The sequence below is a fragment of the Amblyomma mixtum genome, chromosome 4 (genome assembly GCF_055824585.1).
Source record: "Amblyomma mixtum isolate Tamu chromosome 4, ASM5582458v1, whole genome shotgun sequence".
Lineage (NCBI taxonomy): Eukaryota > Metazoa > Arthropoda > Arachnida > Ixodida > Ixodidae > Amblyomma > Amblyomma mixtum.
In genome coordinates, this window is record NC_143015.1 from 115,213,538 (window position 1) to 115,235,016 (window position 21,479).

The following is a 21,479-nucleotide window of genomic DNA, read 5'->3' on the forward strand; positions in this document are numbered from 1 at the left end:
AAAGGGAGTGCACAGAACTGATTACTCCATTTTTACTCCCATATAGGCGTGTTTGTGGCGTATGTACACTCTTTTATAAAAGGGAGTGCACAGAACTGATTACTCCATTTTTACTCCCATATAGGCGTGTTTGTGGCGTATGTACACTCTTTTATAAAAGGGAGTGCACAGAACTGATTACTCCATTTTTACTCCCATATAGGCGTGTTTGAGGTGTATGTACACTCTTTTATAAAAGGGAGTGCACAGAACTGATTACTCCATTTTTACTCCCATATAGGCGTGTTTGTGGCGTTGTACACTCTTTTATAAAAGGGAGTGCACAGAACTGATTACTCCATTTTTACTCCCATATAGGCGTGTTTGTGGCGTATGTACAGTCTTTTATAAAAGGGAGTGCACAGAACTGATTACTCCATTTTTACTCCCATATAGGCGTGTTTGTGGCGTATGTACACTCTTTTATAAAAGGGAGTGCACAGAACTGATTACTCCATTTTTACTCCCATATAGGCGTGTTTGTGGCGTATGTACACTCTTTTATAAAAGGGAGTGCACAGAACTGATTACTCCATTTTTACTCCCATATAGGCGTGTTTGTGGCGTATGTACACTCTTTTATAAAAGGGAGTGCACAGAACTGATTACTCCATTTTTACTCCCATATAGGCGTGTTTGTGGCGTATGTACACTCTTTTATAAAAGGGAGTGCACAGAACTGATTACTCCATTTTTACTCCCATATAGGCGTGTTTGTGGCGTATGTACACTCTTTTATAAAAGGGAGTGCACAGAACTGATTACTCCATTTTTACTCCCATATAGGCGTGTTTGTGGCGTATGTACACTCTTTTATAAAAGGGAGTGCACAGAACTGATTACTCCATTTTTACTCCCATATAGGCGTGTTTGAGGTGTATGTACACTCTTTTATAAAAGGGAGTGCACAGAACTGATTACTCCATTTTTACTCCCATATAGGCGTGTTTGTGGCGTATGTACACTCTTTTATAAAAGGGAGTGCACAGAACTGATTACTCCATTTTTACTCCCATATAGGCGTGTTTGTGGCGTATGTACACTCTTTTATAAAAGGGAGTGCACAGAACTGATTACTCCATTTTTACTCCCATATATGCGTGTTTGTGGCGTATGTACACTCTTTTATAAAAGGGAGTGCACAGAACTGATTACTCCATTTTTACTCCCATATAGGCGTGTTTGAGGTGTATGTACACTCTTTTATAAAAGGGAGTGCACAGAACTGATTACTCCATTTTTACTCCCATATAGGCGTGTTTGTGGCGTATGTACACTCTTTTATAAAAGGGAGTGCACAGAACTGATTACTCCATTTTTACTCCCATATAGGCGTGTTTGTGGCGTATGTACACTCTTTTATAAAAGGGAGTGCACAGAACTGATTACTCCATTTTTACTCCCATATAGGCGTGTTTGTGGCGTATGTACACTCTTTTATAAAAGGGAGTGCACAGAACTGATTACTCCATTTTTACTCCCATATAGGCGTGTTTGTGGCGTATGTACACTCTTTTATAAAAGGGAGTGCACAGAACTGATTACTCCATTTTTACTCCCATATAGGCGTGTTTGAGGTGTATGTACACTCTTTTATAAAAGGGAGTGCACAGAACTGATTACTCCATTTTTACTCCCATATAGGCGTGTTTGTGTCGTATGTACACTCTTTTATAAAAGGGAGTGCACAGAACTGATTACTCCATTTTTACTCCCATATAGGCGTGTTTGTGGCGTATGTACACTCTTTTATAAAAGGGAGTGCACAGAACTGATTACTCCATTTTTACTCCCATATAGGCGTGTTTGTGGCGTATGTACACTCTTTTATAAAAGGGAGTGCACAGAACTGATTACTCCATTTTTACTCCCATATAGGCGTGTTTGTGGCGTATGTACACTCTTTTATAAAAGGGAGTGCACAGAACTGATTACTCCATTTTTACTCCCATATAGGCGTGTTTGTGGCGTATGTACACTCTTTTATAAAAGGGAGTGCACAGAACTGATTACTCCATTTTTACTCCCATATAGGCGTGTTTGTGGCGTATGTACACTCTTTTATAAAAGGGAGTGCACAGAACTGATTACTCCATTTTTACTCCCATATAGGCGTGTTTGTGGCGTATGTACACTCTTTTATAAAAGGGAGTGCACAGAACTGATTACTCCATTTTTACTCCCATATAGGCGTGTTTGAGGTGTATGTACACTCTTTTATAAAAGGGAGTGCACAGAACTGATTACTCCATTTTTACTCCCATATAGGCGTGTTTGTGTTTGGGGTGTATGTACACTCTCTTTTATAAAAGGGAGTGCACAGAACTGATTACTCCATTTTTACTCCCATATAGGCGTGTTTGGGGTGTATGTACACTCTTTTATAAAAGGGAGTGCACAGAACTGATTACTCCATTTTTCTCCCATATAGGCGTGTTTGTGGCGTATGTACACTCTTTTATAAAAGGGAGTGCACAGAACTGATTACTCCATTTTTACTCCCATATAGGCGTGTTTGAGGTGTATGTACACTCTTTTATAAAAGGGAGTGCACAGAACTGATTACTCCATTTTTACTCCCATAAAGGCGTGTTTGGGGTGTATGTACACTCTTTTATAAAAGGGAATGCACAGAACTGATTACTCCATTTTTACTCCCATAAAGGCGTGTTTGGGGTGTATGTACACTCTTTTATAAAAGGGAGTGCACAGAACTGATTACTCCATTTTTACTCCCATAAAGGCGTGTTTGGGGTGTATGTACACTCTTTTATAAAAGGGAGTGCACAGAACTGATTACTCCATTTTTACTCCCATAAAGGCGTGTTTGGGGTGTATGTACACTCTTTTATAAAAGGGAGTGCACAGAACTGATTACTCCATTTTTACTCCCATAAAGGCGTGTTTGGGGTGTATGTACACTCTTTTATAAAAGGAAGTGCACAGAACTGATTACTCCATTTTTACTCCCATAAAGGCGTGTTTGGGGTGTATGTACACTCTTTTATAAAAGGTAGTGCGCAGAACTGATTACTCCATTTTTCTCCCATATAGGCGTGTTTGGGGTGTATGTACACTCTTTTATAAAAGGGAGTGCACAGAACTGATTACACCATTTTTACTCCCATATAGGCGTGTTTGGGGTGTACGTAGACTCTTTTATAAAAGGGAGTGCACAGAACTGATTACTCCATTTTTACTCTCACATAGGCGTGTTTGGAGTGTATGCACACAGTGTGAAACAGAGGTGGCGAGGTTTAAGGTCGTTGCTGGTGGATCTCGGGCCACCTACGGCGAAGTTGGGGACGCCGCTGACAGCGGGGCGGGTGGCAGAACGGTGCGAGGTCGATGAGTGCGGCTATGTTTAGCAACGCGCAGCCTCAGCGCCAAAGGCAGCACGCGTGCAACACGCTTCGATTGCTCATTCTGACGTCGGCGGTGACGTCTTCTTCTCCTCGATGCGACAGTAGTACAGTCCAGCTCGCGTCGCAACGAAAAAGAAGCGGCAGTCATGGTGAAGGGGACAGAGGTGAATGCCATCAGGACCGGGTCCTCCGTTGTACGTTGCGAAATGCGCAATCCATCGAACCGACGGGGTTCTAGTCTTTTTTTTTTGTATGCATAGGAAACTAGCCCACGTGCATAACTGTTGCACGCAAGTTGTCCTGTCTCTCTTGACTAATATGCCATAGCACAGACTTGGGCATGCCATGCGAAGTCACTGACTTGGAACAGTGGCCGCGTTTGCAGAACATGAATGCAGCACGAACGTAGCAAATCCAGATTTGTTGGAGATAACTTTCAGTTGCGAGGTAATCTATCGATACGTTGCAAAATCTTGATTAGTTCGTCCTGTTCCCGCACTGAATAGTTAAGACTGCCATAGAAAAGCGATGGAGTGCGTTTGTAACAATAAGTAGCGGAAAACTGAAAGCGCCCAGATGAGGGTTATATGGGTATGTTGATTCTTAAGGTGCAGTCCTACGATATGCGAAAAAACTGCGTTCATACATAACTTTGCAGTGAATAAATGCGCTTTTCATCATCATCATTTCATCATTTATTTTACCCTTAAAGACCTCTGTTGAGGCATTACATTAGGCATTATGAGGCATTACAGAATTTCTGGGTATGAAACTGTTCGACACCTGCCGGTAGCGGTCGTACACAGGTTCATCGCGAACCTGTTTAATTTTAAGGGAAATTTCTTCGTTCCTTTGGGAGCAGGGCAATATTGTAACACGATGCACAGCCTTTTCTTTCCATTGAGTAGCACATGGGCTCGTGTTGCGGAAGTGTCGACAGAGTGAACACATCTAAATCTGTGCAGCTTTGTGATGGGCGTGTTTCCTTGCTCCGAAACGGCAAAAGCTGCAGCAACCGTCTCAGATAGTATTAGTTTTGTAGAAGATCCAATCACATGTAAGTAAAAAAAAGTGCTCTTTTTTCTGCTTCAGAACCCTTTAAAATGAATCGTAAGTATTTATGACTTAAGTTGTATTGTATTCAAACTTATACTGTAATTATTGACGCGATGGCAAGCGAACTTTCATCAGGCAGTCGTGAAGAAAAGTCTGGTCAGCTGCTTAATTCATTGCCGGTGATAATAATAACGAACCTTGAGAGGTGCCAATTTACGGACGGAAGGAAGCCTCTGTTAGAGGAACATGCCTCGAATGTTTTCTATTGCAAGCCACCGCGAACACTTCACTGAAATTCCGGTCGCATCGAAAACAGCCCCACGCTTTCTACTCCATTAAAGCACGCGTAAACGTTGAGGCTTCGTTATAACGAGCCCTCGTTATAACGAGCGTTCGTTAATGCCACATTTTTTTCGCCGCAACACTTAAATTAATGCGAAGTTTCTCCATCGATCAACACCGCGCACCACTGCCAGCTACTGCCGCTTTCATCGAAGTCTCTCAACCCGCGTGTCTCCGCTTCGCTATTTCGAAACTTTGAGACCGCGCCTCACTTCGTTACAGCGAGATTCGAGTGCAACTTCGCGTGACAGCCCCGGGAGAGACGAGTCCGAAAGTGCACCGGGGCACTTTCAAACGAACACGCGTCAAGCCGACGTTCGTCGTCGTCGCTGGCGACAGCGGCGACGGCAACTACAGCCCCGAGCCCCCGGTCCGCTTCTCGCGGTTATGGCCTCTTCCCTGTCAGCTCGGCTCCGGCAGCAGGAGAGAGAGAGAGACCCAGTCCATTGTTTGCGCTGACGGATGATGTGTGCCCGCGCCGGCGAAAGGCTCGGAGGCGAGGAGAATGGGCGCACTAGGGCTCGGAGACCCACTTCGTTTTTCTTTCTTTCCTCATCTTTCCCTCATCTTTTCCTCCTCGCATTATCCTTCATTTCTTCTGTTCTTCTCTCTTTCTCGCTGTTATTTACACGGGCCCCAGTGCTCCGCTTTGAGAGAGAAGAGAAACGCTGTTCGTAAGGCACGTTATACACGCAGAGATACGCACTTACGAATCTCTCTGGGGAAGACTGGGAGGCAGCGATCACTCTTAACAACCGAACAAGGCACCCTACGCGCAGCTGGGAAGACGAAGAGTACGAAAAGAAGACAAAGTACGTGACAAACAAGCCAAGCGAAGCCAAGCCAGGCCAAGCACACAGGCGAAGAGGCATTCTTCAAATCGCACTGTCGCTTCTTGGAGGAAGAAAGATTAAAGAGATAGGGAAAAAAAGGAAAGCTAGGGAACAGCTGAAGTCCCGCGTGTAAAGAGGAGGAAAGAGTTAGAAAGGGAGGTCGCAGCGGTACCGCTGGGAGAGTAACCGCGCTATCAAATTCTCGAGCGGCGCGTAACAAGTGAGCCAAATGTATAAGCGCTTTGAAGCTGCTCTTCGTTCTTTTTTTTTTCCAACGTTGGAGACGAGCGCGCGTTGGAGCGAAGTGATATATGTGGTCACCGGAACGAGGGCGACAGCGCGCGGTGTCAGCGGCGGGGAAATTTAATTTAAACTCTATTTCGCTCCCGTGGCTTTGCAGGAGAGCGGTATAACCTTTTTACGTGTGTCCTAATGTTAGACGTCGAGTTTTATGTACGCCTATGGACAAATGAGCGTATGGAGCACAGCAAACAGTGAAACAAGTATGGGAACAGTTAGTAATGGTGGAGCGAAAAATAATAATAGGAGGAATGAGGACTCTGAAGCAAGAAAATGGGCAGTCAAGTGAGGAGTCAGTAAGAGTGAAATCAAGTAACACACGAACGGCATTTTGGCAAACAAAGATTTTAGGGTTATTGCAGTTTCAAACAATATTGCAGTTCCCGTTCGCTTACGAAAAAAGGTGACCATTTTCTGGAGAGATGAACTCAAAGCTACTCATTATCATCATCATCGGGATCGAGTCAAGAGTAGAGCAAAGGCCACCCCCCCATATGACTCGTTCTGACACAACTTGACCGCTACATGAACATCGTTATCAACATATGTCAGCAAAATGCTGTTTCCTTTTTGTAGCGTTCATTTGCATTATTTCGTTCTTTGTCTCATTACAAAGATACAAGGCGGTTCAGCTCGTTAATGGTATGAGAAGAACCAGTTTAAGCTAAAAATAAACAACAGTATTTGATTCGTTGGTGCCTCAGCTAGGGTGTTTCTTTTTTGCGGCGATACATCGAAAAGTTACAGCGAAAGAGGCTATTTCATCCTTCGGGCACCTTTGCTGGCTCTCCCATTACAGAACTTCGATAAATGAGGTAATTTCAACTCGTTCGTATCTAGTACACTAATAATTCTGTGTCATCTAACCTGAACCCCATCGATATAATCACATCTGTTTCATATCTACGGGACTGATAATACTTTAGTGATCAAGCAGGACAACCAATGCAATGAGGCTCAGTGCCTAATCTTCAGACAACAAGCGCGTCCAAAAATGGATCGTAAGAATTTAACCAGATGTTCATCGGGAGTGCGATACCCCTACCCCTTCCTTGTGGGCTGGACTATACAGGCCGAACGTCCCAGTGCTTCTGTAAGAGGGCCTACTAGCAGTACCGTCCCCTTCGCAACATTTGCCTCTATACTGCACTGTATACTATACTATACTATACTATACTATACTATACTATACTATACTATACTATACTATACTATACTATACTATACTATACTATACTATACTATACTATACTATACTATACTATACTATACTATACTATACTATGCTATACTATACTATACTATACTATACTATACTATACTATACTATACTATACTATACTATACTATATACTGCAGGAATTGCAACAGTAGTGACTTTAGGCCCAATTCCTGGGAGCTTTATCTATTTCGCGGATTTCACTAAGACTACGTTATTTTCAAAAGCAAAGCAGAAGACAGGCGGAGTGGTAACTGAGTAATTGAAGCTTTCTCTATCTCAAGAAAACGTGACAACTGCGTCAGCACACCTTCATTATAGCTCTCGCACAGAGAGACTGACTTTTTAATTAGACGGACTCACTCAGACTTTCAAGTAGCTGTTTTGTCAGCGTGTACCGCTGCCCTTGTTAGCTGCTCCGATGTTGTGGGTAATAATGGCTTCGTGATTGTGCATTACCTCGCGCAGTTGTTGGGCTGTGTAATTTCCCTCGTTTCCTGGCAACAAAATCAGTTCGAAGTCTGCGCCGTTGTGTGTATGTGTATTTGCCTCTCGCTTTGTTCTAGTTTTCTTTGCGCAGTTATTTTTAATGAATGCAACGTGAACCAACTAGCCCATAACATGTTCTACTGCATTCGCCACTGACTAATAGTAACTCGAAATAATTATACCTTTCCTCTCACATCGAAATGCAGGGAGCCGACCGGTCGTTTACAGTAATTGAGATAGTTTAGATCAAGGAAAAAACGACAGGACTTCTAGGAGAACATTCCCGCTCAAAACTATTTCTACTGTCGTGTTCTCGCCCTTCGAAGTGGTCTTCCTGACCTTCGGGACCCTGCGGCGAACTTGATCACAGAAAATTACGTCACCTGCGTCACTAGATAAAGCCGGTTCCACTGGAATCAAGCTAAGGGGCTTAAAACCGTCATCAAATTTCAAGTATCACATTGTACGCTTAATAAGACCTGTCTCTTGTTTGAACAAAAAAGCAAGATTTCATCACTCGGAAACGACGAAAGGTCTGTCCATGGCCATGCCGGTCTCCACACAGCAGCCCAGTGACGGCTGTAATTTACGAGTTTTCTCAGCGTAAGCACAGGGTTGCAAACGAAGTGGAGCTTTACTTCTTCAATCCATTGTTGCAACTCTGAATCACGGATGTAGCTAAATTAAGAATTATGAGCAGTTAAGGGACGTAGCTAAGATGGGAGCACTTCGCCACCCTGCTGCACAGCTACGGAGTTGATGGACGAACGTTTAGGGGGTAAGTGTAAAATGCTTGAAAGAAGTTGCCCGTTCAGTGCCCTCTATGTAGCAACTGAGATACACTTCATACAGAACCCATTCATTCGACGAAGAAAAAGAAATTGCATCTTCAAGAATGGGGTTCAAGCAAACGAAAGATTCGGGAAGAAAAAGATCCGGCGTTCATTCATTGGGTGGGCCACTGAAAGGCATAATTTATTCACACTAGAACGTCAGTGCCAAGCCAAACGCCGATGGAGTGCTGATCCCTTAATAAAATTTTGGAAACGAATAAAGAAAAAAAAAGGTGACTCTTAGGGAAAGATATTACTCATAACCGTAGTCTTATAAGCTTGAGCAATAGGCGGCTTGTTTTTTGTTTTGTTTTTTGTAGCGCTAGCCGAGGGAGCAATATCGACCGAAACGTGTCGAAATCCAGGTGTCGGCTGCAGCACAGACAAAACATGTGGCGAAATCGGCTTTACTGGGGCCTCTCCTAATCTCTGTCGTCACCTTGCCTGCGTCTGTTCGCATAGGGTATTGTCCATTATCACTTGGGAAAAAGTCGATAACCTTAGGTGGGAAATCAATTGATAATCGGCAAAAAAAGCGTATGGTCCATTCGCTGGCAGCCTGCACCGTCGTCTCGTGCTCATGATGCCATCGCCTCTCTGGTGCGACAAAATTCCATCGGCTCGAGTCTTTAGATTGTTATTTTTGAGACATCAATGAGACAGCAATACAATCCCTATGGGGACCGAAATGCACCGTCAGTCATAAAATCCCTCCATTGGCCGAAGAGAAGTGACGTCACAGATCGGAGCATTTCCATTGGATGCAGAAAAGTGACGTCACCAAACCAGAGCATTCACATTGGCTAGAGGAAAGTGACGTCACCAGATAGGAATATTCATATTGGCTGGACAGAAGCGAGGTCACTTCTGGCGATGGCATCAACGGCCGCTAATGCCATCACAATGCCAGCACTTGATGGAATTGTTTCCCTGGGAATTTTTTGTTTAAAATCATTGGAAATTGTCGTTAAATTTTAGGCGGGGTGCCTGTAATTCATCGCAAGCTTGGCTATAGCACGTCGATGCTTATTCGCTGGGCCTGTGCGCTTACATACATTTTTTAATTAGAAATGTAAGAGCAGCCTTTGAATTTCCGGGATAAAAGGAAACGTGAGTGGCGTAGCGTACACAAAACGGTTTCCTACACACTATCCTGTTTTCCCGAGGTTTAAAGCTTCTTTTATTCCATAGCGGCCCTTGATTGGGCGGTTTGCAAGCCAATCACGACTTCCGACGAGAAACACCCAATGCACCCTTTTTAATGAAGCAAGGACTCTTGTATTGGTTTGGGAATTGCTCCTAACTATTTTAATTGCAACATACCGCTGCTGAAGCCTTGTGCTCAAAAGCTGACAGGAAGACAAATTTAGTTTTGATCATTTAATTAGGTAGGGCTCGTGTACCTCAATTAGCTTACACTACTAGACGCTTAGCAACACGGACTGGCATTAGCATATAGCACTATACTTTCCCAATGGGCGTGTCTGTCAGAAGCACTAAAAAGCATTCCTGTGCTTTCATGTAAATGAATAACTGACTTCAGTGGACAAGTTTAATTTGTAGAAATTTTCTTTATTGAAAAGAACCGATCAAGGTTTAGCTTTTTCTTTAAGATATGCTTGTTGTCATAGACGTATAATCAACGTCAGAATCAAAGCTATAAAAGCACGCGCTTATAAAAGTCAGCGAGACGCATTGCTAATGAGTAGCTAGTCATTCTGCGGTCGCCGAGTTATCGTTAGTCTCCATTTTACGCGAAAGATAAATCGCATTAAGAGAGCTAGACCGAGACGCTTTCTCCTGATAAACTTATAAAAGCGACTAATTCCGGGGCCTTCTTCTTTTTTACTTTTGAATTTTTGAAACATTCGTTTCAAAAATTCATTATCTTTGTTTTTTCATTTAGTCGATGAACTCTCTTAGTGTGTTCTTGTTTTTCGAAGAATTATCTTATAAAGGGATTCAGCACTTTACGCGTAGCTAGTAGGTTCTTGTTCATGCTCTTGGATTTGTTTAGCTAACTACTTTTCCCTGCGACTCTCTAACATAGAATTAGCGGCTGCGTACGGCGATTCTGGTAACTGTATCAAAAACTTCTCAAACAACTGCGAGTCATTGCTCTTGAAAAAAACCTTCATTGTTACCCACTCCTTCACATGTTATCATTACATGCCGTTTTATGCCCTGAGGCAATAAACATCGCATAAAAAAAAAAAGTAGTATGTTGCGGTTCGTATCCTTTCTTTCTTGTTTTGTATTCTTCTGGTCCCCACTGTCCAGCTCTACCAATTCTTTATCAGCTGAGCATAGATATTTGTTGAACACTTCTGAAAAACTGCTCATAGAACTACCATAGATAAGTCTTCGAGAAGTGTCATTTGTGTTTCGTGGCAATATAAGTAGCGATAATCAGTTTGTTGAAGTCCGTGAAATGTTTACAAAATCATTACAAGAATTTTTCGGAAGTAAATTTTTTGCTAAGCATATCACAATAATTTACAAAATAAATTTTCTGCAATAAATTTTTAAAATTTGTGCAAATTTTTTGCTTCATACCCAACAATTCTGGACAAAAGCATTTTTGAGCGGCGAACCTTTTATGAGCGCAATTTTTTCCTATAATGTAAGATTTCACTACAAAAATCAATATATCCACAGATCACCAGACTGCAGTCTTGAATTTTTTTTTCTGTTAATGCTTCTGCTTTCGTCAAAAGCTTTCCCCATTGGTTTTCTATGGGAGACTTAACTGTTCGGTGCGATCGATGAAAACACATTAAAATAAATATTTTGCTAAATATCAGAACAATGTGCTATTGTCTTTAATATTTCTGCAAAACCATTTTACAATTTTACAATTTTAAAATTTTGTCCGAAATTGTTGGACATGTTTCCGTCTCCATGCTTCCGCGCTTCCAACAGGGCCAGTCTTATACGTGAGCATGTCTGGCCTTCCGCGAATAGCCGCTGCCTATATTTAAAACCAACTGCCCAAGTAAGCCCTATCATCGGAGCTGAGCACCACTACAACGTCCTGATCGATTTTAAGGCGAAAGCCTTTAATGCCTCATCGTTGTCGACAGAAGGTTGTCAGCAGAGATGTCACGCTTTTCCTAGTCAGACCAGAAAAAAAAATTTTGTGCATGACGGGATTCGAACCACCATCCTTTCGTTCCGCAGCCGAGCGTGCTAATGGCTACGCTACTTCCTGCCAACGCATATGTAGTTCTCCTTTGTGGAGTAGCAGGCCAGGGCCATGTTACCACCGGCCGACCTCTCCACCTTTCCCTCATTAAAATTCCTTTCTCTCTCGTAGTTCTCCTTGTCTAGGACGCTGGAGAGTGTTTGCTGAAAGGCGTCGAATCAGACGGATGCCTCCCAAACGCCCTCCAGTGTCTACAACATTTAATATTCTCAAACAATTGTGTACTTAATTAACATCCTAACCACACATCAGTGACACAAGCAGCAACATCATGCAAAAGGCTTTCTCCTCACCGCATTTTAGGTGAACAATGTGCCCCCCCCCCCCCCCCCCAATTTTAGGTCAACAAATTGTCCCCAATTTTTTTCAAGAACTTCGATTCGTACCTACACTCACATGCGAGCAACATTGTCGGTGCGCAATGCTAAGGCCTTACGCCAGCCATCCGGCATACATGTGTATGTGTCTGCGAGGAGTGTCCCCTCGAACAATAGGCTTCCGTACGCAGAACGGAGACAGGATATATACACGTATACATAAAGAAGAAAAAAACAACGCGCTCGTATAGGCTAAGACAGCTGGACAAGAATGCCGACCCAAGGGAAGCCCCACGTGGGCGGGAACAGATGCGGTTGCGCTCGTCGCTTGCGCCGTGGCGTCGTAGCCGGCAAAGGTCGCCAGCTCGGTTGGGCGTCTTGTTCATTTTTTTTGTTTCGCTATCAGCGCTTGTAGCTGCAGGCGTAACAGCACATCATTAGGTCTGAGTTCTCGGCGCACGGATCTGATGTGCCCTGTTCACTGCGTTCTTTTTTTCTTTATTTTTTTCGCTCGGCCCGCCCTTATAAAAATTTCTTTAGACAGTCTATAGACTGTCCATAGACTGTTGTCTATAAAATCTATAGACCGCCCATAGACAAATACTAGAGAACAGTCTGCAGGCAATACAAATGCTATAGACAGTCTATAGAAAATGTATAGATTTATGGCCATACACTTTTAGTAGACTTCTTTCTATAGACAGTCTATAGACAGTGAATAGTGTTCGCCGTCCCGGTTAGCTCAGTTGGTAGAGCGACTGCTCCGGTGAAGCGGTGGTCCCGGGTTCGAACCCCGGACCAGGACGAATTTTTCTTTAACTACGAAGTTTCTGAGAAAGCTGTATAGTTTTCCTTTGTAGCCGTACGGCTGCGCTTGGGTGGATGCCAATGAGTAATTACTCCCTTATTAGACAGTGAATAAACAGAAGGAAATATCGATATAAAGGCAATAGATTCTATACGAAGTCTACAGACTGTCTATAGACCACTTTTATGAGGGCGTACTCTGTAAGTGTACTCTGTAAGCACAAATATGTGAGGCTTGAAATGATGTCGTTCTATTCCTTCAAAATACTATGAACACCTCCGCCACCGTCTCTGATCACGTTGGTTGCGTAGCAGCTCCCAGCGCTTTTGAGCCAACTCGCATCCGCATGTTTGTGCTTTTGCAACGCTTGAAACATAAATCGTAAGTCTTTATAGATCGTTCACTTTGGAATGCCACTGCTAATGCGATTCCAAGTGCAGTCAAAGCTCAAAAGATAATAGATCGAGTCAGATATTGTCACTCAGAGTCTACCTAGGCATTTAGGGCTCCAACCAATCGGCGCCATATTCGTGTCGCTACCTCAGCGTTGCTACCACGACGTCACTACCTCGACGTCGGTAGTTCGACATCGCTACCACGACGTCGCTACCTCGCCGTCGCTAGCACGACGTCGCCACGTAGTGGACACTTCTAGAATGCGGCCCCGGGTTGTAAGTGGTGTGAACGTCACCAGTTCTCACACAGACTCATGGATTTATAGGATGCATGTGCAAGTGTTCTACGGGCGCTGCAAAGGAATATTTTGCTATCAATTCCTTTAAGATAAATTTCACTATGGCCAATACAGTTCCGTCTTGAGTTCTTATAGCGGAGTTTCAATGCACCAGAACCACTGCGTGACTGCTATTTGGATTTATTGCTATAGAAATTAAAGACTACTTTATTTCTGTCAGTTTTTTTTATCAGCATTCTTCATTTGCTCAGGTGAGAGTCGGCCACCAGGTGGAACTAGTATCTTGAAAACGCCGAATGTGTCAAAGTTATTTTTGTCGCGACGAACATGTGAACCGGTTACAGCGGAATGTATGCTTGCGCGAAAAAACACGGTTTCCACAATTCCTCTAATTTCAAGATGGCTGCTGGCTGCCTGTATCCATTGAAACTTAGGGGACCTGCAGGTTAGGTGTGCTATGGCTTTACAGGTGAGACAGGAGAGTAATTTCGATCATGCTTGATGAAAACCGCTTAAATGCTTCAAAGCGTCCATTACTGCTGTGTTAAGTGCTCGCACACTAGAAAAAAAAAAGCAGCTTGTATCAATAGAGTCTGCACAACCGAACACCTTACTTTACATCGAAGATTCAAAGGGCAAATGTTTTTTTTTGCTTGTTTACCTTAAATTTCAATCAGGTGCTTGCAGAGGAACCTATAATATGCACGCCTATATACTCAAACGCGTGCAATGTGGGATATGAGGAACGTGCTCGAGTAGTGCGTTTATAATAATGACAGTACGTACAGCGTACACACCTTATTGTGTGTAACTCTGAGTTCAGTTTGGCGTTTCTCGCGCAATTCCTGACCTACTTAATATACTCTTAACGTAAAGGAACCGTATTCCTCTGATAAGTTATAGTTTTTGTATTTACTTTTTGCAGCGATACATGAAATCTGCTCCATCTATCGGGTTCAGTCTTTCCTCCTTTCTTATGCTAAATATATCTTCGCAGGAATAGTTACCCACATCGTAATGGGATAAACATGAAGTGTCGGGTTAGCATTAAAAACAAGAACGATTACACCTCAATAGAACGGTTAGTATAAAGGAAAGACAGCCTTGCTAAATACATCTTCGCATGACTAGTTGTCTACATCGTAATGAGATAAATGTGAAGTGCCGAGTTAGTATTAAAAACAAGAATGATTATATCTCAATGGAAGGGTTAGCATAAAAGAAAGAGCCATTAGAGCGGCACAATCTTACGCGTCAAACCTATTGCATGGAAAACTGGCACAACCTTATGAAGCACCTTCTTCGAGATTTCGCTCGTAATAAATATCCTGTTTTGTAGCCTCTGAATACTGTAGTACTGCAGGCTGAGAGGGTCACCGATGGGCACGCCATGCCAGCATGCTCATTTGTGCAGTTCACATTATGTTAACGAAGCTCTGAAAACTGACGAGGAAAAGTTATTGTTACCAGCCTAATAACATTTCGAAGTGTGCTTTTGTTTATGGTGGGTGCCATTCTTTGTTCTCGATCACTTATGCTAGATGCAGGTACATGTGTGTTTTCCGTGACCGTTTCCGTCAGTAAAAAACCCATCACCTTCTTTTGACTCTACTAATAACACTCTACATGTGATTTTAAATCCGGTACCACAACTTTACTATTTACGAGAATGCACTGACTCCATTAAATATCAGTTATGCGTCAGTCATGTACTACTTCGAGAGCTTTCCTCTGTTTCGGTTCTTTCTTTTCCCTATTATTTCGTGCAGAACAATGGGTTCTTTCAAGCTAACACCTTAGCTGTCCGTTATTGAGCTCTTCTCAGCACGTATTAAAAGATTTTAATCAAATTAAATCAACCATGCCGCCAATGCGATATCATGAGCTCTCAGTAACTTGTGCGAATCAGACCTGACTGCTGCGTAGCAATCAATTACAAATTTCTTGTTTTGTAATTAACGAGAAAGCACTCCTCAACACAGGAAGCTCTTGATGCAAACATCCCCCAATACTCGGAGCAGAAACTGTCCTTCTCTTGTCAGCTAAGCGTTTGATACTCGGTGAATTGTTTCATAGAAGAATTCCTTTCAATCACTGTATGAGGCTCAGAACACCCAGACCACAATATCTATCCGCCCCTTCGTTTCCTAGGCATAGTTCTGAGACGGTCGAATCACGACTGAGGGGAAAGCATGCTGGCTCGTGGTACTCTGAATCGACAGGTCACTGCGAACGGACATAGAGTATAATAGAGTAGAACAGAATAGAACCTTATTTGAAGTGGAAATGCAGAAGGAGGCAAAAAGAGGATAAAGATTTGATGTTGCGGACAAAAAATCCCTACTGACCTGGCATATGAAATGAACGTCTCAGTAAAAAAGCGCTAACAAAAAATTAATTCGCACTATTCGCAGCTGTAAGACCTTAAAGGTTGGGCGCCTTTTGCGACGCACGTGTAAGCTCCCAATGCAAAGAGAAAAGAATGTTAGAAGAATTGCGGTTCTCATTCTCCAAGAGCTTGCAGTAATCGTGGTTATGTCAGCCGTTTCCCCTATATATGATATGGTTTTCAGCCTGTTGTTCAATATCGCCCGGGAGTTGATGCAACCACTCGTAGCCGTGCCTAAGGAGGCTATCCAGACAGCGCAAATATGGCGCCCATGAAACTGAGTGCAAACTGTGCTAAAGTAAAGCAAAGCCTTATTTAACCAGTTCACTAACTATTCACTTCCCTGTTCATCGGCCATGGCGGGATTGTACTGCAGCTCGCACCAACGACGAGTGTTTTGACGCAACACGCAAATTTCTAAAGTTTCAATCGCGCTTCATTCAGGCCAAGAGGTCCAAGCATAATTCCAGAGAATACGACCAACAGTACCCCGCTATAGCAAGGCAAAAAAAAAATATATATATTCTCATTTTTTTACGGTGGTATCAGCCTCTAAAAGTTAAACAAGAACAACCTTCCACTCATCTGTTTATGCAAACTCGTACATCTCACATATTATTATCGATCGGAACAGCTTGCCGTCGGACGCTGCAGTAGACATCAAAAAAACGTTAAGAGCACGTTTACCGCTACTAAAGCGTGTAGGCGACGTTCAGTTTCACGTTCAGCTATCATTTACTTGCACATTTACTTTTGTTCCATTTGTTGCTCGAGCACTTTGTTCCCCTTTCTTGCCACCGATGTATCCTTGATTAATCTCGTTGCATTTGAATTGTTTAACTGCCTTACTTGTGACTGGCTTCACGGGCGGCATGAATGAATTACTGAACCAACAACGCATTGTACAAAGCTCGTGAGAGGATCGTTGAAACTGCTAAACGGAAGAATGACAAGAAAGAAAGGGAAAGAGAACGAGGAAGAGAACTCACCTGTCTCCGTCGGCGCCTTCCGCTGTTCGATGACGGGATGAGGCGGGTACCTGGGCGGCGGCCGGAACGGACGCACCGACATCAATAATCCTCCGCGAAAACACGGTAACGTCGATCATCCGACCACGCTCGTGGATAATCCGGGGAGATCGCGGCACCACGCACACGGGAAACGAGAGAGACAGAGAGGGTGAGAAAAAAATATGCGTATAAAGAACAAGGCCACGGCGGTTTCCGGCCAACGCGCCCTTTCTTGGGCTCTCAGTTCCTAAGCCGAAGATGTCGGGTCATAGAGAAAGGGTGGCGAGAATGGGCAGAAACCACAGAGGGTTAAGACCATTGCTAAGCAAGAAAGAGGGGGAAAGGGGGGGGGGGGGGGGGGGGCTACGTAGACAGAAGAAGGGTACGGGCAGAAACCACTGGACCATGCTGGCTCCATCAGGAAACGGCGAAAAAGGCCTTAAGGTTCGGGACTCAAAGGTGGTTGGTGCGGACATTGGCCTAGATATTGCGTTTAGAAATTTCAGCTTCTAATAGCTTGCTCAGTGACCTTCGGGGGTGAACTAGTTTGGCGGCCTTAAAGCGTCGATCTGGGTAGTAACAACGAGTCCTCGAGGTTATGCGTTGCTAGGCGTTGCCAGGACGGCTTTGGGACATTCGCCTTGTCTGAAGCGTTTTTGCAGCATTCTATGCGCTCCCAGCCTTTCGTCGAATTTTTTCTTTTTTTAAAAAATCACTACGTATATTTCGTGCTCTTGGCCAGTTGATTTCCAGTCTGAATTGTTACTTTATTCACTTTAGGCAGCAATAGTGCGGGCTAAGCATCTACGGAGAACGCCGACCGGTTGTCAATCAGTGACCTGATAAATGGCAATTATCAGCCCATTTCCAAGGCTTGTTTTTTGTTTTGCGTGCGTATGAAACAATGGTGCGCCGAATGTTGAGAGGTATTCGAGGAAAGGTACAATCTTTGGGCCAAGCTTCTTAAGCTTCACGTCTAGACGGCATCGTTTACACTGAGATAAAGCTAAAAACTTTCAATTTGAATACCCTAAAAGGCATAAAGGGAGAAGGAAAGGAAATATCCATAGCAGCGGGCGTGGAGTGAATTTTTACATTTGGTAGACAACAAATAACACACAGCTCAGTCGGCGCTAAATATTTTAAGCAATTATGACCTGTTCGTAAAGCGTAACTGATCGAGAGATTTCGCTTTCACCAAGCAAAAACTAAACAAAAATCTTCTGATCTTTGCCGCTCGTTTGATTTATACATTCTGAGCCTCGTCATCTAGAAAAAATTACTTTGACTCATCGCTCACAGCTTGCGGCGATGAAAATGCCATGAACAGCGCCGTGGCGAAAGAAGATTGCATCGCGAATTCCGGCTCGCAACCTCATCGTTATTTTGAGCGAGCTGAAAGTGTTGCGCAAACGAGAACCTAGAGGGAGCTCGAACGATGTAGGTTCGCCGGCGCATTCCTGAGGCTAAACGAGCTTGCTATGTTGAGGAAACTCATCTGAAAGCTAATAACCAAAACCTGAAAGGGAATATCCAAGGCTGTCCTGAATGATTAACATTGGATAACGTGGTGGTGACAAGCGAATGCATTCGCTAGTAACGAGTAGCTCGACAAATGTTAGTCATTACGGGGCGGTAATGCATCAGTCTAAAGGCTCTGGCCGCGACGTCATCATAATCATCAGAGCGGGAAGAAATGCGCGTTCAGTAAAACTGAAAATATTGATATTGTAACTGAAGTTGGAAATGAAGTTGTGATTAACAAAGTACAAGCACGTGCTCTCTCCCAATCACTCGCTATGTGCGTTGCTTAACATCTTTTCCCACCACGCCGGCTCTAATTTTCCGAGTGAATTTGCGCATGAAATATATTAATACTGCGAGAAATTTAGTTTGTGCTAGACCCCACTAAAGACACAGATGCCACACTAGTGTCCATTCTCAGCTGCTCAAGACAAGAATGTATGTATATATATATATAGATATATATATATATATATATATATATATATATATATATATATATATATATATATATATATATATATATATATATATAACAGTAGTCAAGAAACCAAGCGGTCCTCTGTAAATCTTTACGAAAGCTGCGTACAGGAATGCGAAAATGAGAAAGCTGAGCAAGAATAATAACCCGGGCTACTTGAGCGAGCGAGATAACAGCCAAGCGGAAAAAGTGTTCTAGCCGCATTCATATTCCTAAGCGATGAAGGAACCCACAAAAGGGCGCGATCAATAATCACGAAACTACTCTGAAATTGTCCTTTCATTTTCCTCTCGCATTTTTGCCCAACGCAACCGCTCGCTTAAAACCGCATTCGGATTTCGCAATACCTTGGCGCGCTACATCGCACGAGCTAGACATATTCTGAGTCCACACAATCGCGCGACGCGGAGCCCACGTATGCGCATTTGTATTAAGTGCTCCGACACCGCAACCCGTTTCGTTCCCTCTAAACTTTTCCCCAGTTTTCGAGGAAGAATCAAGAATAGTTTCCATTCCACGCAGTTAAACGCGACGCGCGATCCATGACAGATGGCCTCTGATGTGCGCTCTACAGAAATGCGGGACTCGACACCCGCTGTCTAGCAGTTGGCCGATGCGGTCGCATTCTCTCAGTCTCTTCGCAAGACGGTCGTGGAGACAAGCGGCGTGTGCGGAAAGAGCATAGCGTGAGTCGAGGGCACAGCTACGTGGCGACGCATAGCTAAAGCCAGCTTTAGTAGACAGCGGCAGATGGATGTACCAACAAGTGGCGACCGAAGAACTCCCGCTGCGTCCAAGTAAATGCCTATGCGCGACATATGAGAACTCTCCGAGCAAGGTTTTTTTCTCCCTCGCAGCTTCCACGTCTAGCCAGTTTGGAGCTACGAAAGTGAGCGTATTTCTCACCGATTACACTAATTGCATACGCGTTAGCCTTATCGCCAGCATCAGTGCCGTGTTTCCACAATCATCGAAGAAAGATTGAGTATCTAACAGTTACTGTATATGCGCTATGCAGTTTCTCATCTTACGTATCTTGATACACGCCTGCATAATTGCATTTATAAGAAAAGACTAGAGTCTGGAGGTGCATAATAATAGGAACAAGCCACGGTTTTTATCAACGCCACGGGATCAGAAGTGTGCGACTAGTTTGTCGATTAACGTCTCAGCCTTACTCTTCCCTGGCTCTCACTACGACTTAGGAAGCAAGTTCACATTCTGGGAGACACCTGGCTGCATGCCGAGCTATCACGGAAGTGGACGCGTCTCCGAACAATAGCAACATCGTAGCCCGAGCACAGCGCGGAGTATCGCACCGCCACCTGTTACTGCATAGAAGCCGGTCCTTGTGTGGACACGCGGCAAGCTCCATTGATCGCCGAGCACCGCAGAGGCCGAGAGTCCCGGAGCCAGCACGGCCGAGGCCAGGTGAGGGAAAGGTAGGGGGGCATCAGTGAGCGAAGGAGGGAAAGGGACGGAGGAAGGGAAGCACCAGGAAAAGCAGGAGAAGAAGGTGGGGGGGGGGAAACCGAAGCAGCAGCCGCATCAAGGATATGGGTTGGTGACCATACGCAGGCACCATGACCGGGGCGGCCTGTCCTGGTGGAAGTAGTAGAGTGCGACGGGCACGAATCCCGGGTAGGGCAGGTCCGCGCCGGACGAGATCACTGTGGTGCCCGGGCCTCCGGCTTCGTCTTCTTCTTCCGTCGACGAAGTCGCGCTGGTGGTGGACGCCGTCGAGGACGACGTCTCCGACGACGAACCCGGCGGCGAAGAAGGGCCCCGCGGCGGGACGTCATCGTGGCCGGCGGCGACGACGACGCTCTCATCGACGCGCATCACGCAGGCCCTCCGTGTCCCGTGGCGAGCCGACGGCCATCACACCGCATCGGCCGATCGTCGCACCCGAACCCCTCGGCCACCACGAACCCCCCGCCCCGGCGGCGGCGGCGCTCCGGAGCCCCACCGAGCCGGGCGCCTTTCCCTCGATGCCGATGAGGATCCTCCGTGCGTCGGCGGCCGGCTTGTCGCTCCTGCTGCTGCTTCTCGCTGCCGCGGGGGGAGCCTCGCCTCCCGGAGTCCCAGCATCGACTGCTGGGGCCGCCAGCGGCGCGCTAGTTCGCGAGAACACCGCTCGGGGCTCGCGGCGCTTGGCGCGCTCGCCCGGACCTCCGGGCTATAGTGCCTAGAATATACTGGCACTATATCCGGGCGAACGCGGCGGGGGCGACGCGGACCGGCATTTCCCTAGGTGTTTCCCTAGCACGCCGGAGGCGCGACCGCGGCGTTCGCACCTGTCTGAACGGGAAGGCTTCTTGCTGGCTTTTGCTATTTTGAACGAGAAATGCCGGTAGCATACACTGCGGAGGTCTATATATGTCTAGCGAAAGTGTTCGCCAAAATTCGTCGCCTCTCGTTATATCTATTTCGAGCCAGCATTCGCATAACTTTCTTGTACAATTGGCCAGGAATACGACTACTTTTTGTCAGTAGCTTGTTACAAATCATGTCCAGCATTTTTGGACAAAAGTTTCGGATATTTGAAAACTGCAAGGTACAGTGGTGGAAATAC

The 21,479-nt window shown here is 44.8% G+C and overlaps 1 protein-coding gene across 6 annotated transcripts in view; it reads right to left on the minus strand.

Moving 5' to 3' along the window:
* The window catches only part of LOC149347986 (voltage-dependent T-type calcium channel subunit alpha-1G-like), a 362,795-nt gene extending 341,808 nt beyond the window's left edge, over positions 1–20,987 (minus strand). For all 6 annotated transcript variants that reach the window (XM_089587828.1, XM_089587830.1, XM_089587829.1 and 3 more), the window contains exon 1: positions 20,463–20,987. In XM_089587828.1, the coding sequence (XP_089443954.1) occupies positions 20,463–20,746 (284 nt within the window). In that variant the 5' untranslated portion in view covers positions 20,747–20,987. The remainder of the gene's footprint in view (positions 1–20,462) is intronic.
* Positions 20,988–21,479: the final 492 nt, after the last annotated feature.